The sequence below is a fragment of the Vidua macroura genome, chromosome 6 (assembly GCF_024509145.1).
Source record: "Vidua macroura isolate BioBank_ID:100142 chromosome 6, ASM2450914v1, whole genome shotgun sequence".
In the NCBI taxonomy this organism is placed as follows: Eukaryota; Metazoa; Chordata; class Aves; order Passeriformes; family Viduidae; genus Vidua; species Vidua macroura.
Window position 1 is genome coordinate 2091880 of NC_071576.1, and position 15250 is coordinate 2107129.

General features: G+C 40.8%; 1 protein-coding gene across 1 annotated transcript in view; it reads right to left on the minus strand.

Annotated features, from left to right (window-relative positions):
- MAP4K5 (mitogen-activated protein kinase kinase kinase kinase 5) overlaps positions 1-15250 on the minus strand; it is a 59339-nt gene that overhangs the window by 2794 nt on the left and 41295 nt on the right. Inside the window, exons 15-30 of the mRNA XM_053979620.1 lie at positions 15008-15066; positions 14528-14589; positions 11120-11162; positions 10360-10570; positions 9746-9843; positions 9610-9651; positions 8869-8953; positions 8402-8481; positions 7062-7122; positions 6156-6158; positions 5951-6065; positions 5760-5818; positions 4303-4406; positions 2092-2269; positions 830-898; positions 323-415 (exon numbers count right to left, since the gene is read on the minus strand). Of these exons, the coding sequence (XP_053835595.1) occupies positions 323-415; positions 830-898; positions 2092-2269; positions 4303-4406; positions 5760-5818; positions 5951-6065; positions 6156-6158; positions 7062-7122; positions 8402-8481; positions 8869-8953; positions 9610-9651; positions 9746-9843; positions 10360-10570; positions 11120-11162; positions 14528-14589; positions 15008-15066 (1362 nt within the window). The remainder of the gene's footprint in view (positions 1-322; positions 416-829; positions 899-2091; positions 2270-4302; positions 4407-5759; positions 5819-5950; positions 6066-6155; positions 6159-7061; positions 7123-8401; positions 8482-8868; positions 8954-9609; positions 9652-9745; positions 9844-10359; positions 10571-11119; positions 11163-14527; positions 14590-15007; positions 15067-15250) is intronic.

Here is a 15250-nt window from a genome sequence, read left to right on the forward strand (position 1 = left end):
TGTGATTTGAGAGTTTATTACAGCAGAAATTCTTGTTTGACAGCTACAATTCAAGTTTTTAAAAAACTCCTGTCCTAGTCTAAAGACAGCAGGTTGAGAATTAGATTCAAATATTATTACCCTGATTATTGAAAAATGGATGTGCTATTACTTGAAACAAAATCTTAACTTTTAGAAGGCTAACACAGATCTATGTATTACTAAACCACATTTTCCTGCCCAAATTTTGTTCTCATTGCTATGGAAATGACCAGAAACAAGTCAGGCTTTCAAGAGTGAGTTCTTAAACCCCTGAGAGACACCAGAGCAGCAAATCACTCACCCACTGACTCGATGCAGAAATCAAAGCTCAGCTCAGAAGCCAACTTCTTGCTTGACTTCAATTTCCCTTGTAAATTCACTATTTTCACAAATTCTCAAGAGAAAGAGAAAAATCAGCATTAAAACCCACAGCTGAAAAGGATTTAAGTGTAAAATACAGATTTCATCTTTCAGGCACAAAGAAATACCCAAATTTAACATCTAGAGCATTTGCCTAAAATGAACCCAAGAGCATCTTTGTCTCAAAACAAATACAGGAAACTTTGTACCACTTGGGGTGGTTTTACACTGACAGAGTGATGCACACATGAAGAGGGAAAGTGGAATTACAAAAGCCAGAATGAAATCCCACTTTTCCAAACTATCTTTTTGGAAATATTACAACACAAATTAATAATGTAGGGAGGAAAAAAAAATAACTCATGGTGAAGTTCAAATCAACAACTGTGGCAACCCAAGTTTTGCACGAGGTGTGGTGAGTTATCCAAGAGATTTTTGTGTTACTCACTGTCCAGGCAGACCAGGACAGTGTCTCTCTCCAGCTGTGTCACGTGAATGGCATCCAACTGCTGATTGCCTGGGGAAAAAACCAGATTATTTTATATTTTATATCACATCAAGAGACTCTGCCCCCCCTCCTCAAGGTCTTTTCACTCTGCTCTTGTTAGTCTGATTTTTTTTTTTTTTTTGTTACTCCAATTTTTAAAGGCTGTAAGATCCCAGAATGTTCTGGGAGAAGCACAAAGCTCCCTGTTCAAAGCAGGTATTTAATAGGAAAACACAATTTTTACTGGATATAACACATTTTATGCTATGGTTCAGCACAGCTTCCTCCATAGAGGGGCACCACAATAAACAAAAGGGCTTTTAATTCCTAAAAACCCACTATTTTCCTATAAATCCACATCTCGAAAGATTATTGTGATGAAAATAAACTAGTTTAAGAGATTTATTTTTCTAGTTTTTACTAATGAAGTTGTTCCTACAGCTGCTAAAAAACAATATTTAAAGGTAAAAATGTACATCCAACAAAGGCAAAGGAGAAAAGCAGCTGCAAAACATCAATCAAGTCTTAAAAATAACCCGAATTTTTGCTTTTTAAGAGGCAGCCGAAGATAAGAACCCTCCCCCAAGGGCTGGAAGAGGGACAAGAATTCGTTTCTGGGAGTTTTTATGCAGGAAAGGAGGGGAAAGAGCAGGATCCCAGGAAAGAGCCTTGAACCACAAAGGAGAACCCAACCAGCAGGGTCTGACTGATGTTTAAGGGAATTTAGAAAATAAAAGTTTTTTTTGTAAGGACAGTTTGTACTGATGTGGGGCAGGTCAGCACAACAGAGAATCAGGGAATCACAGAATAGCTGGGATTGGAAATTACCTTAAATCCCATCCCATCCCACCCCTGCCATGGCAGGGACACCTCCCCCTGTCCCAGGCTGCTCCAGCCCCAGTGTCCAACCTGGCCTTGGGCACTGCCAGGGATCCAGGGCCAGCCACAGCTGCTCTGGCAATTCCAGCCCAGCCAGGAATTCCCAATTCCCAATCTCCCATCCATCCCTGCCCTCTGGCACTGGGAGCCATTCCCTGTGTCCCGTCCCTCCATGCCTTGTCCCCAGTCCCTCTCCATCTTTTCCAGGTTCTGACAATCTGGGATCAGCTTCCATCTGCTTCAGGCAGAGGAGCTGCCAATCCTAAAGGCTTTTCCAACCACACCAAGGAAGGAATTTCCAACACTCCCAGGCACCAAAGCAGCGGGAAGAGGCATCACCTCACCTGCCCCGATCTCAGTGAACCAGGAGGAGGCAGAGTTGAGGTTGATTGTCTCGAAGTGCACCACCTGGTTTGGCTCGGTGCCCTGGGAGATGGCCACGCACACCATGGGGTACTCCTGCTCCGGGATCACCAGCAGCTCGAACACGTGCAGGGGGCTGGGCAGGGGGAAGTCAAAGTGCTGCCAAAAGAAAAGAGCAGCAGCCTCCGTCAGCCGGCCTGACCGTGCGCTGCCTGCAGCGACAGGCACAGGGCAGAAATACACTGGGCATGATTCTGTTAATGTGATTGCATTAAAACTAATCATATCAATAGATTATATATCATATATAAGCATATAATTATAGAATATAGTAATATAATATATTAATATAATATAATATAATATTAATTATATTATATCATATTATATCATATTATATCATATCATATTATATTATATTATATTATATTATATTATATTATATTATATTATATTATATTATATTATATTATATTATATTATATTATATTATATTATATTATATATTATAGCACATATGAATTATATTATGTATTATATATAATCACATCATATGATTATATTAATATAATTATATTATATTAATTATATTTATATCAATAATTTATTTATAACTCAATATTATATAAATATAGAATATAGAATAGAATTATGTAATATAATATATATTTATATGAATATATTATATTATATATAATATATAATTATATAAATAGAATTTATATTTATTATATATAATTATATTATATATATAATTATATAAATGGAATTATATATATTATATATAATTATATAATATATATAATTATATAAATAGAATTTATTATATATATAATATATAAAAATAAATTTAGTTATATATCAATAAAAGAATTATATTAATCAGTTATATCAATAAATTATTATATAATCATATAACCATTATATAAGGATTATATAATAATTACATAAATAAATTAGATTTATAGCAATAAAAATTATTATATTTAAATCAATAAAGTGCATAATAAATCTATTTAATTAAAAATATGTAATATATTAATAATATATTATATATAATACTTATATATTTATAGAAATAACATATAATATGTAAAATAGATTTATTTATAAATTTATTTCTATTGAATAAAATGGATTAAAATTATTATATTTATATTAAATATACTTATATTAAAATATATTAAAATATGAGTAATATATCTAATAATTTAATTATATAGTGTATATATAACAGATATTATACATTATATATATTATATGTTAATATATTAAATATTTATTTATAAATACATTTATTTATATTTAATAAAATATATAAGAGTAAATGTATTTACATGAATATTATATTATATATTTAAATATACAGAGTATATTTATAAATATACAAAGCATACAGAGTACATGCTGTATATTTATACATATTTATCAATATTTATATTTATAAATATTATTGTATATGACTGTATTACTGCATATTACTGTACATTTATAAATGGTATATTTCTACTCTGCATACAGAGCATAAATTTTGCATATATTGTGTATTGTACATTACTGTATTATTGTGTATTACTGGACATTTATAAATGGTATATTTATACTCTGTATACAAAGTATAAATTTTGTATATATATATATAGTGTATTGTACATTACTGTATTATTGTGTATTACAATAATGCACAATATTATTGTGTATATTTAGAAATGTATATTTATAAATGTATATTTATAAATGGTATATTTCTACTCTGTATACAGAGCATAAATTTTGTATATATTTTGTATACATATAGTGTATTGTACATTACTGTATTATTGTGTATTACTGTATATTTATAAATGGTGTATTTCTACTCTGTATACAGAGTATAAATTGTATATTTCTACTGTGCATCCTCTGTACACAGAGCAGAAATACACTGAATTTTCACTGCTTTGAAGCTGGGCAGAGGTGGATTGTGCTCTGTTATTGCCACTGCTGGGCTTGACCCAGCACTTAAATGACTTTTAGATTACTTAAATGACTTCAGTCACAAGATTTGCTGATTCAAAATGTGTCCAGCCAGATTTTCAAGTGCTCACAAGCCACAGATGGCACCAGACCGGGGTGTCCTTTCCACCCCAAACTCTGGAAAGGTTATTTCAGCAACTGCAGAATTATTCACCTCAACTAAAGTAAATGCTTACCTTTATTAACATGAATTTCTGCATTGGCTCATACCACTGGAGCAGGACAATTCCTGACTGCAATGCACCACACAGGTACTTGTGGCCTGTGTATGGATTTCGTACTACAGAAAATAAAAAAAAACCCCAGAAAACAGTAATTTTAAAGCCCTGCAAGTTCAATTCATACTTGAAAAAAAACCCCCAAAACACAACCCTACAGCTATTTTTACAAATGAGTTAAGAAATAGCATTATAAAATCGTATCATGGCATGATTAGGCTTGGAAAGGACCTTAAAGCCCATCTTGTCCCATCAATTTTTCCACTTGTTGCCTTCTGGCTTCCCATTCCCACATGCACAGTGATCAACACTGTGCCACATTCCAGAGAAATTCAATTTCAGCTTTAATTAACAACCAGTTGCATTCCTGAGTCCCAGTTCAGAGGCTGAGCGGGCAGAAAAGCTGCAGTGCCTCTCCCTGGGGCTGTGGGGTCAGGCTGGGATTGGAATAAATTCCCAGGCAGGGAAGGTGGGAAACTCCTGGGGAGCTCTGAGAGCTCATGGAACACATGAGACAGGGGTTGGGGCTGGTTTTTTAAGCTCAGCTGGACACAGGAGCTGCCTGATTTCAGGAATTATCTGTAAATGTGGCTGTTGTGGGCACTTCAGATGAGCTGAACAGGATCTCCAAGCATGCAGCTTTATATTGATATCTATATTTATAATATTTATATTTTTAATATATTAAAACATATGTTTAATATTCATGTTTAATATTTATATTTAAACAGTTATATTTATATTTTAGGGGTGCAAAGGTACAATCTGCAGATGTGGCACTTGGGGGTGTGGGTTAGTGCTGGGCTGGGGGAATGGATGGATGATCTCAGAGGGCTTTTCCAGCTTTGATAATTCCAAGATTCTGATTTCACACAGCACCAGGGAAAGGAAAGGACAAATCCACAACTTCCCAAGCTTTAACTCTTTCTGTGCCCTTCAAACTGCACTTATAGCTCTGCCCTCCCCAGGCTGCCAGAATTTTTATTCCTACTGATCCTTTCCTGGTGGAAAATATTCAAGTTTTCCTCACTCCAAGTCGGACCTGGGTGACACCTTGAGCCAAGGTGACAAAGCAGAAAGGCTGTTTGTGGATGTGCCAGGGGTCTGGGAAGGATTTCATCCCAATATCCCACCTCTCCCTGCCCTCTGGCAGTGGGAAGCCATTCCCCCTTGGCCTGGCACTCCATCCCTTGTCAACAGCTCCTCTCCATCTTTCTGCAGCTCCTTCAGGCACTGAAATGCCCCAATTAGGTCACTCTGGAACATCTCCAGGCTGAACCACCCCAATTCCCTCAGCCTTTTTTTTTCTGAACAAAGAACTCTTTAAGTTCATTAAAAAGAAATTATTTCAGACATGCCACGTCCAGGGACAAAGGGCAGAGAAATAAATGGCAAAGCTGGATTTGTCTGCTCACCTATACAGCATTTGTGGCATCCTTTTGTGTCAGGGATCTTGGTTGTTAAGGCAAATTTCCTGGAATAATAATCACCAAAAAATGCATCAATAACAGATGTCAGGGCCCTTCACACACCAACTCAACAGCACCAACACAATTTATGGCTATTTTCACCTATTCATAATTGTCTGTAAGTGAAAGGTTTGTACCTGGGTAATATTTTGTCAGGAAATCTGTGGGTCTGAATATGAGCAGCTAATCCTGTTTTTTTGGCTTGTTCAAACAAAGCTATTAAATTATGGGAGTACAGCTGGAATGTTTTCCCTGTAAGAGAGAAAAGCACAGATGACATCTCAGCCACTCCTCCAGCACAGAACTGCAACGTTCAGGAAAATGCAAGTATGGAAAAATTACCTTCTACAAACAGGTGTCAGGTAGGTCAAGTCCAGATATGAAGAAAAACAAACCAAGATAAAAATAATAATGAATATAGAGAAGATCAGAGCTCATTTCATTACAGTTAGTTTTATGCAAACATTTTTAAAGGCTGTAATTACAAAACAACAATAAATTATAATAAATAAATAATATATCATGTATAGTATATAATATATAATAATATAGCAAATATATTTATATTATAAATTATATTTTTAAATATTTAAAATATTTTCTTATCCACAAACCAAGACAAGTGTTATATAAATCCTGCATGTTTAAAAGCACAGCCCCACCATGAGCCTCCATGGCCCAGTGCCTCATTCCTGTCTGGAATGTTCTATTCCAGGACAACTGATTGCCCAGGAATCAGGAAAACTGCTGGACCAGCAGTGCTTGAAAGTCTCCTTGTTCTCCTTCAAAGGGACACAGGTTTTGCTTTAGAACCACGGAATCCCAGAGTGGTCTGGGTTGGAAGGGACCTGAAATCCCACCCAGTGGGATTGGCCATGGCAGGGACACCTCCCACTGTCCCAGGCTGCTCCAGCCCCAGTGTCCAGCCTGGCCTTGGGCACTGCCAGGGATCCAGGGGCAGCCACAGCTGCTCTGGCAATTCCAGCCCAGCCAGGAATTCCCAATTCCCAATCTCCCATCCATCCCTGCCCTCTGGCACTGGGAGCCATTCCCTGGCTCCTGTCCCTTCATCCCTTGTCCCCAGTCCCTCTCCAGCTCTCCTGGAGCCCCTCCAGGCCCTGCAAGGGGCTCTGAGCTCTCCCTGGAGCTTCTCCTCTCCAGACTGACCACATACATTGCATTCAACCATGACTTTAAATGTTCCTGATTATTTCTAGCTGCAATCATTTCCCCTGTATGGACACTCACCTGACAGGGACATTAAGGTGTTGTTGATAACGTACAGCCAGGTGCACTTTCGAGGAAATAACTGGGGGAAAAAAAAGAAAATAATTCCATTAATAGAAACCTACAGGAATTTTTAGCTGGAATTTTCTGTGTCTGTTCCATCTCCACCACCATTCCTGCAGGGATCCACACTGGAGAAAATCCCATCTTCCTGTTTATTCCCTGTTTTGGATCCTTCCTTAGCCCTGCACAGACAGACTATGGAATATTGGAATAAGTGTCCAAAGCCAGGCTTGGAGCAGCCTGGGACAGTGGAAGGTGTCCCTGCCCATGGCAGGGGTGGAACTGGATGGGATTTAAGTCCCCTTCCATCCCAAACCATTCCATGATTCCAGAACACTTTGTCCCATGTGCCACTCCCATGTGCAAAGTAAGAAAATAGGTGTAGGAGAAAGTGTGGAAAGAAAAGATCCAACTGGTTGGACACAAACCCTCAGTATCTCCCAGCAATTTTTTGTTTACTAGAATAGCTTTGGGTTTATTCAGTGTTTCCACTGAAAAACTACAAATGGAATAAAAAAGATCCTCCTGGAACTGGGAGATATCAACCTTGGACAGACAGGAAGCACTCTGGAAGATGCAACCAGAATTAAAAGTTGGAGAAACAGTTCAGAATGTGCATTTGGAGGGGAGAAACCAGCAAATGGATAAAAGGAAATGTGGGAACAAGTGGTGTGGCAGAAGCCTGTGAGGTTTCAGGTGGTCACACCTGACCTCTGCCAGCTGGGAATGCTCTCATGGAAAAGGAAACTTTGTTTGAAGTGCACTGAATGTTCTCCCTTCCCACCACTGGCACAGCCAACCTTTCACTGGGACATAAAAAAGCACGTGGAAAAGCCCAGAGAAGACTGTCAGATGAAATCATTTAGGAAAACACACAAGGAATGAGATTCCAAGAACACCCTGACTCTGAAACAGCAGATTTAAGACCATGGCTGCATGAAATGGCTTTGGAAAGGGTTAGAAAGCCCAGGAAAAGCTTCTTGAGGATTAGAAGAGCAGCTGAATTAAATGATTGAGGGCTCTGCATCCAAGGAGCTGCAATGTGCCATCTAGTGGGGATGGAATGGAGGGAGAAGGGGCAGGGAATTGCTCTCCAAGGAGATGGAAGATTTGACAAGCAGCAACTAAAACATACAGGTAGCTCAGGGAACAAATAAATTTCAGGTTTTCCTTATTGGCTTTGATGGGAATCATTTAAGCCCCAGAGCCTGGTATCCACCTTCTCCCTCCAGGGCCAAACTTCATTGCTCCAAAATATCCCCAAATCTGTTCTGTGTGTTCAGCCCTCCAGAACTCACCTGCTCCATGGTTGCTTCGTGAAGTTCATTCAAATTCAGAGTGTAGATCCCTTCTTCTGTGCCAAAGATGATGTACTGATCTGAAAAATCAATATAATTGATTTATTATATTGATTTATATAATATAAATTATGTATATACAACATTAATAATATATAATATATAATATATAATATATAATATATAATATATAATATATAACAATATTATATAGAGTAATATGATATATGATATATGATATATGATATATGATATATAAGAGATAATAGATAATATAATATAATATAATATAATATAATATAATATAATATAATATAATATAATATAATATAATATAATATAATATAATATAATATAATCCCCTATTTATTCTCTTCCCACTTTGGGAAGTTTCAAATGCAAACCTAAAATAACTTAACAAATTGTTTTCTTTCCCAAGCCCATCACCAAGCCTAACATAACTCTACCTTTAGTATCTGGATGTATCCATGAAGTTGCACAATTAATCTTCAAAGGACAACCATCAAAGACTTTGGAAAAACAGGCTCCCATCTGAAAGACACCAAAACTGAAACCTGAAACAAATTCAGAGTGTGAAAGTTGATTTCCTGGCCACTCACACACACTGAACACACACACTGCCTTTCACACCTTTTAATTTGAATTAATGGACATTCAAAAATGCAAAGAGGGCTCAAAATGGCATCAAGAACTTTAGGTACCTACTGGGTAAGTAGGTAAAACCCTGGAGGGATTTAAAATCCGTGTGGATGTGGCACTTGGGGACATGGCTCAGTGGTGGCCTTGGCAGTGCTGGGGGAATGGCTGGACTCAGTGATCTTAGAGGGCTTTTCCAATCTGAATTATTCTGTATTATCTGAAAATTGACTATTATCTACTGAATATAAAGCATATGAATGCTGAGTGCTTATAAAATGACAAGAAGGGAGAACAGGCAAAACCCTGTCATCACTACAACCTTTTGCCATTTCTCTGCCTAAGCAGGGGCTGCCACTGGAGATCACAACTCAGGGAGCCAGGGGAGCCTCCAACCCTTCACATCCTGAATGAACAGCGACAGGAAGGTTTTAAGAAGTGGAAACAAATCTTGTGGATTCAGCACTGGAAAAGGAACTGGCTGTGAGCTGGTGCCCTGTTCCACACCAGAGAGAGGTTTCCATCATTCCCAGTGCACGTGGATTTCTTACCAGCACCTTCGGAGTCGGAGGCAAACCATTGATTGCTGGTTTCTGTGGGAAGAAAGAAAGATCATAAAACCCCTCCTGTGCACTGCTCAGCTCCAGGACATGACAGTGACATCAGCCCCAGAGTGCCAATACCTACAGGGAAATCTCTCTTCTCCTTTTTCCGTGGCAGCTGAGGGATTTGTCCAGGTCCTTCTGCGTTCTCCTCGATGTGTTTCAGCATCCCATTCCCATTGCCTGAAAAGGAGCCCAGACATGGTTTGCAGCTTATGTGACACCGTGAAATAGAAAATCTCTTCTCCTCTGTGCTGAGCTGGAGTGGAGGAGTGAGCTCTGACATTGCATAGCCACATCTCAGGGAGCTGAACCCTTCCCAGCACAGTGTCCACGCTGAGTTGCACACTTCCCATTATCCAAAGAGTCCCTGGGACAAATCCCGCTGAGAATAAAGCTGTGGCGAGGTCCTCCCCACACAATCACAGTTTTTTTCCTGTGGCAAGGTCCTCCCCACACAATCACAGTTTTTAATCCTGTTCCTGCAGGCAACACACTGACTGGCTGAGTGTCCTTGTTTTGGGAAGAACATTCCCAAATTAGGGCCACCATGGCCCTAGTAAGAACCACACATGGAAAAAGGAAAACTTCACCTCATGACCAGCTTGTTTGAAGCTGTTATCTACTGGGAACAGCTGGCTCTGGAAGCAATTCCTTTGCCAAGGTGCCAGGCAGCTTTAGGGCAGGTGAGGCACTCACCCAGGTCGCTGTATCTGGCTGTGAGCAGTCCAGGGCTGCTGATGCTGCTGGTCATCCCCACGGGGCAGGAATCAGCCTGGGGCCCACAGACTGGGATGCTCTGTCTCCTGTGGGCTGCTGGGGCTCTGCTCTGGGACTCTGGGAAGTGTTTTATGGTCTGGCATCTGTTGTCATCAGGGAGGTTCTCCTCAGGGTAATTGTTCATCCTCGGCTGCAAGGAACCAAAGAGGGGAAATGTGAGGAACTGGGAATGGCACCTGGGAAGAACAAACCTCAGACAAGCTGAATTTCAGTCAGACTGCTGCTACAGAAAAATGTACCAGCCTTTGAAATGTGTGTGTGATTTTGGGCACCACAATATAAGAAAGATAATAAAAAGCTCCCTGGTGAGCAGGGACAGGACCTGAGGGAAGGGCTGGAGCTGTGTCAAGTTGGATTTCAGGAAATTTTCTTCCCCCAGAGGGTGCTGGCACTGCCCAGGCTCCCCAGGGAATGGGCACGGCCCCGAGGCTGCCAGAGCTCCAGGAGCTGCCAGGGATACCCAGGGTGGGATTGTTGGGGGGTCTGGGCAGGGCCTTGAGCTGCACTGGCTGATCCCTGTGGGTCCCTCCCAGCTCAGGAGATCTGTGGTTCTATGAAAATAAAACATCTGAGAGCAGAATCATTTCAGAGCTTCCTCTCTGATGGAGTATCACAGGCAGAATGTAGAACAAGAGGCCATCCCAGTCTGGCTGAATCCCTTAAATCCCACATTTCTCACCTTGGGAGGCAGTGGGGGTGGCCCAGCTCGCTTTAGTGTCGATCTGCAATGAGAAGGGCAGCAGTTGTGTGAGTTAAACCAAACCCAGAGCTCCTTGAGGACTGAACCAGAGGCACAGGAAAGGCAGAGCAGAGCTTTGCACACACAGGGTTAAACTAGAAATGCAAGAGCAGGGGAGAGGCTCATTAATCTCGTTAGAAGTGTTGGTTTTTAATAAACTCCTGTTCTTTCATAGATACCAGTGTTACAGAGCAATCTGCAGGGAAGGATATTTAAAGTTTGTAAATCAATTCAGGGACTGGATCTCGGGCTGGAGGGACTTTAGACAAAGGCCTGGAGTGACAGGACAAGGGGGAATGATTTTAAGCTGGAAAAGGGTACATTTAGGTGAGATATTAGGAAGAAAATCTTCCCTGTGGGGGTGGGCAGGCCCTGGCACAGGGTGCCCAGAGGAGCTGTGGCTGCCCCTGGATCCCTGGAAGTGTCCAAGGCCAGGCTGGACAGGGCTTGGAGCACCCTGGGATAATGGAAGGGATGGAACAAGATGATTTTTGATGTCCCTTCCAACCAAACCACTCTGGGATTCTGGGATTCCAGTTTGCAGCCTTGCTTTGGGATCACACAAACATTGGGACACTCGAGCTGTGCAGGGTCATCCTGTCACAGCCAGGCCTTGCTCATGATGGGTTCATCTCCATAAAATCTGCTTTTATGTGTCAGGCACTTCCACAGGGACTAAGATAACTCGGGAAGGAGAGCAGGGGAGAAAGCAGAGCTTTGGGATTTCTCCTGAGGATCAGGGAAGGAGCCAAGAGAGCAGCCAGCCCTCAGTGGGTGAGTGGCAAAGCCTCCTGCAGCATTTTGAGGGAAGAGGTTTTGGAGCAGAGCAAGTGTACAGGAAGGAGATCCACTCACTCTTCAACATCTTCACTCCCATCTCCAAATTTTGTGAGCAGTCCCCTAAGGCAGAATGTTTATAAAATTAAGAGCTCAGCTCTGAGGTCAACACGTGCAACTCAACCCATCCCTGATGTCACTGAGTTTCACAACAAACATCTCCCAGCCCTTTCCAAAACAAATAATTCTCTGCACTAAGTTCCACTCTCTAAGGTCCTTTCCTTCTCCTTATCCCCTAAAAATCACTGGATCTGTCTTCCACACCATCAGTTTTAACTTCCCTACCTGGAATTCCAAATATTGTTGAAATGTCTAACGACAGTACAATATAAAAAGAGAAAAAAAGAACAGAGGAAGTTACTGGGAGACAAATGAAGAAAAGCCTTTAAAGGGAAGTTTCCTTATTTATACATATGCACAAAAGACCCAGATTGTTTCCCACTACAGTGAGAATTTTTGTTTCAAAGCTACTCCAGGGACAACAAAAAAAAAAAAAAAAAAAAAAAGAAATTGTGACTAGAGGATCAAAGCAGCACTGAAAAATAACCTTTAAGAAAAAAAAAAAAAAAAGCCCTGATAAAATTTTGCAAAATGGCAATTTTCAAGCTGTGTTTTTAAAGGGCAATGACCAGGAAAACCCAGCCAAATTTGGATTAATGTGAAATATCCCTGCAAGTCACTTCTGAGGGAAAGCAGCAGACAGTTGCCAACAGGAATTACAAAAAAATTTAAAGGAGAAAAACTCTTTCTTTTTGAAAGGTTCTTGTTGCCCAGAGCAGCTGTGGCTGCCCCTGGATCCCTGGAAGTGCCCACGGCCAGGGTGGACAGAGCTTGGAGCAATCTGGGATGGTGGAAGGTGTGGAAGGGGGTGGAACTGGATGGGTTTTAAGGTCCCTTCCAACCCAAACCTTTCTGTGCTTCCATGAAAACATCAATAAAAACCACCTCCATAATGCAGGACATTTTTACAATAAAATGGAAGGAACCAGTTCAGCCACCAGGCACATTCTGCTATTCCCCTTTCCAGTCAAACAACTCCTCAGTCAAAGATATCCCTCAGCATCCACTCTGAAAAAAGCCAAAGGGCATGAAAAGCAAGGACCCCCCAGCACACATCCTCTCTGCACATCCCAGGGATTACTCACAACTGCTGGGACAGAGGAGTTATGCATTTCCTGTTTATCTTTCCAACTGGAAGTGGTTTCCAAGTGAGCAGCACAGATCCAGCATCCAGGACTGCTCTCCCTGCCCTCCTTGTCAATGAATCTGTACCTATTCATTGATTTACAGCCCTGGGAATGTTTGCTGCAGCTTTAGCACAGCCTGCTGCAGACAAAGCCACAGAACAGGATCAAATCCCTGAGCCCCTGTGCCAGGAGGAGCTTCCCTCCCTCCCTGCCTGCTCCTGGAGCCCAGAGATTGCAGCTGTCTGCAGAAAATCCAGCACTCCCAGCAAGGTTCAATGCACAGCTCAGCAGGGTCATACAAACAAACCCAGGGCACAGGGAGGGGAGGGAAACAGGGCAGGAAAGAGCCAGAGCCCCCCAAAGTTCAGTCCCAGAGCCCCCAAACTCCTGCTCCAATGAGACTGGGAGCAGGAAAACCAGGATGCTTCAAAAGGCTCAAATCCTGGCAATCTCCCCCAGCTTTCCAGGGGCTGTAATGTCAGCTGACAGCTTATGCAAGACTTTCATCTGCAGGAAAAAAAGCCAGAGAAATTCACTGTCTGCTGCTGAGCTCCAAATAAAGATGGGAAACAGGCTCTTTGAGCTGAGCAATGATTTGAGCCCAGATATCATCTTTGCCTACATCTGAACCTCCACACTCCTGACTGCAAATCCTTTAAAGGCAGAATCCACTTTTTAGCAGCAAAAGGAAGATACACCTCTAAAAAAAAATGAGTCCTAACTTGGAGGGAGTTGTGCTCCTGTACTTCAGGCCTGCTTTTTCCCAAGGAAACCAACTACAAACACGTATTTCCCTAAAACATTTCACCCCAAAACACTCCATGGCTGGGTTATAAATTACCCCACAGCAGGAGGAGTGGTGCAGTGTTACTGAGCTTGGTGAAACTCAACATTCAGAACTGGTTTCTCCTTCCCTTTCTCGAGTTCAGGGCTGTGCTCAGGCCTTGTCACAGGATGTCACAACCACAGCCACGGCTCAGAAGAGAAGTGTGAGGCCAGAGCAGGATCCTGAACTCAGCTCTGCTGCAGGAAATTCACTGTGGCTGTGTTATGTCACTGTCCTGGCCGTGCATTTGCACTTCACTTCCCACCTACAAACTTAAAACAAGCTACTGGTGGTGGTTAAAAGAGATTAAAAGTCACTCTGCAAGAGAATTGACCAAGCACCTGCAGAAGGAGGGCTGAACACTGAATAACATCTCCTTAATTTATCAATATTCAAGTGGATCAGGGCTTTTATGGTTTGATTTTTTTAACATATCTCATTTTTCTTTCAGTTTCATAATAAGTCACAGAAATAAAAGCTGGTTTTATCTGTACTTACTTGTTGTTTCCATCAACAAAAGGATTCCAATGTGAAGCAAAGTCACTGCCAGCTGCCACAACCTGAAGATGCAGAAATTGTCATTTTATTTCCCCTCTGTCAAACTAAAGTATCTTAAATTACCTTATCCACCACACACAAAGAGGCCAGAGGGATCCCCCAGCCCCAGGACAATCCACAAGCAGTAAAATCAAATTCCAAAGAGAAATATCATCTTACAATCTATAAAGAAATTATTGATAACCTATTTTCTTCTTCTTAGAGTTAAAAGCAGCACCTGGAAATGGTGTAATGTCCAGATCAAGCAGCAATAAGTAACAGGAAAACAAGAATTGATGGTGAAAAATCCAGTAAAGGGTCATTTAGGGAACTTTAAAAACGTTTTTCCAGCAAGCTGCTAAAGGTTGAACCACAAAATATTAAAGATACTGTGATTTTAATAAATAAAACTTATTTTATTTATACCAAACCTGTTCTTACCATTTCATCCCGAGCTTCTGTTTCTTTCCGTAGAGGGGGCTCAAACTGCAGCTTATCAACTACAACATAGAATAATTTCATAATTAACACACACACTCTTGCCCTGGGATCCTTTCAGTGCTCACTACAGTGAAATGCAGGTAGGAACAGATGTAAATATTGTGTACAGAACTCTGAATTTGCCTCTCAAATGAGCAGCACTTCGCTGTCAGCCTCATTGTCTGAGTGCTTGAATTCGCAAAT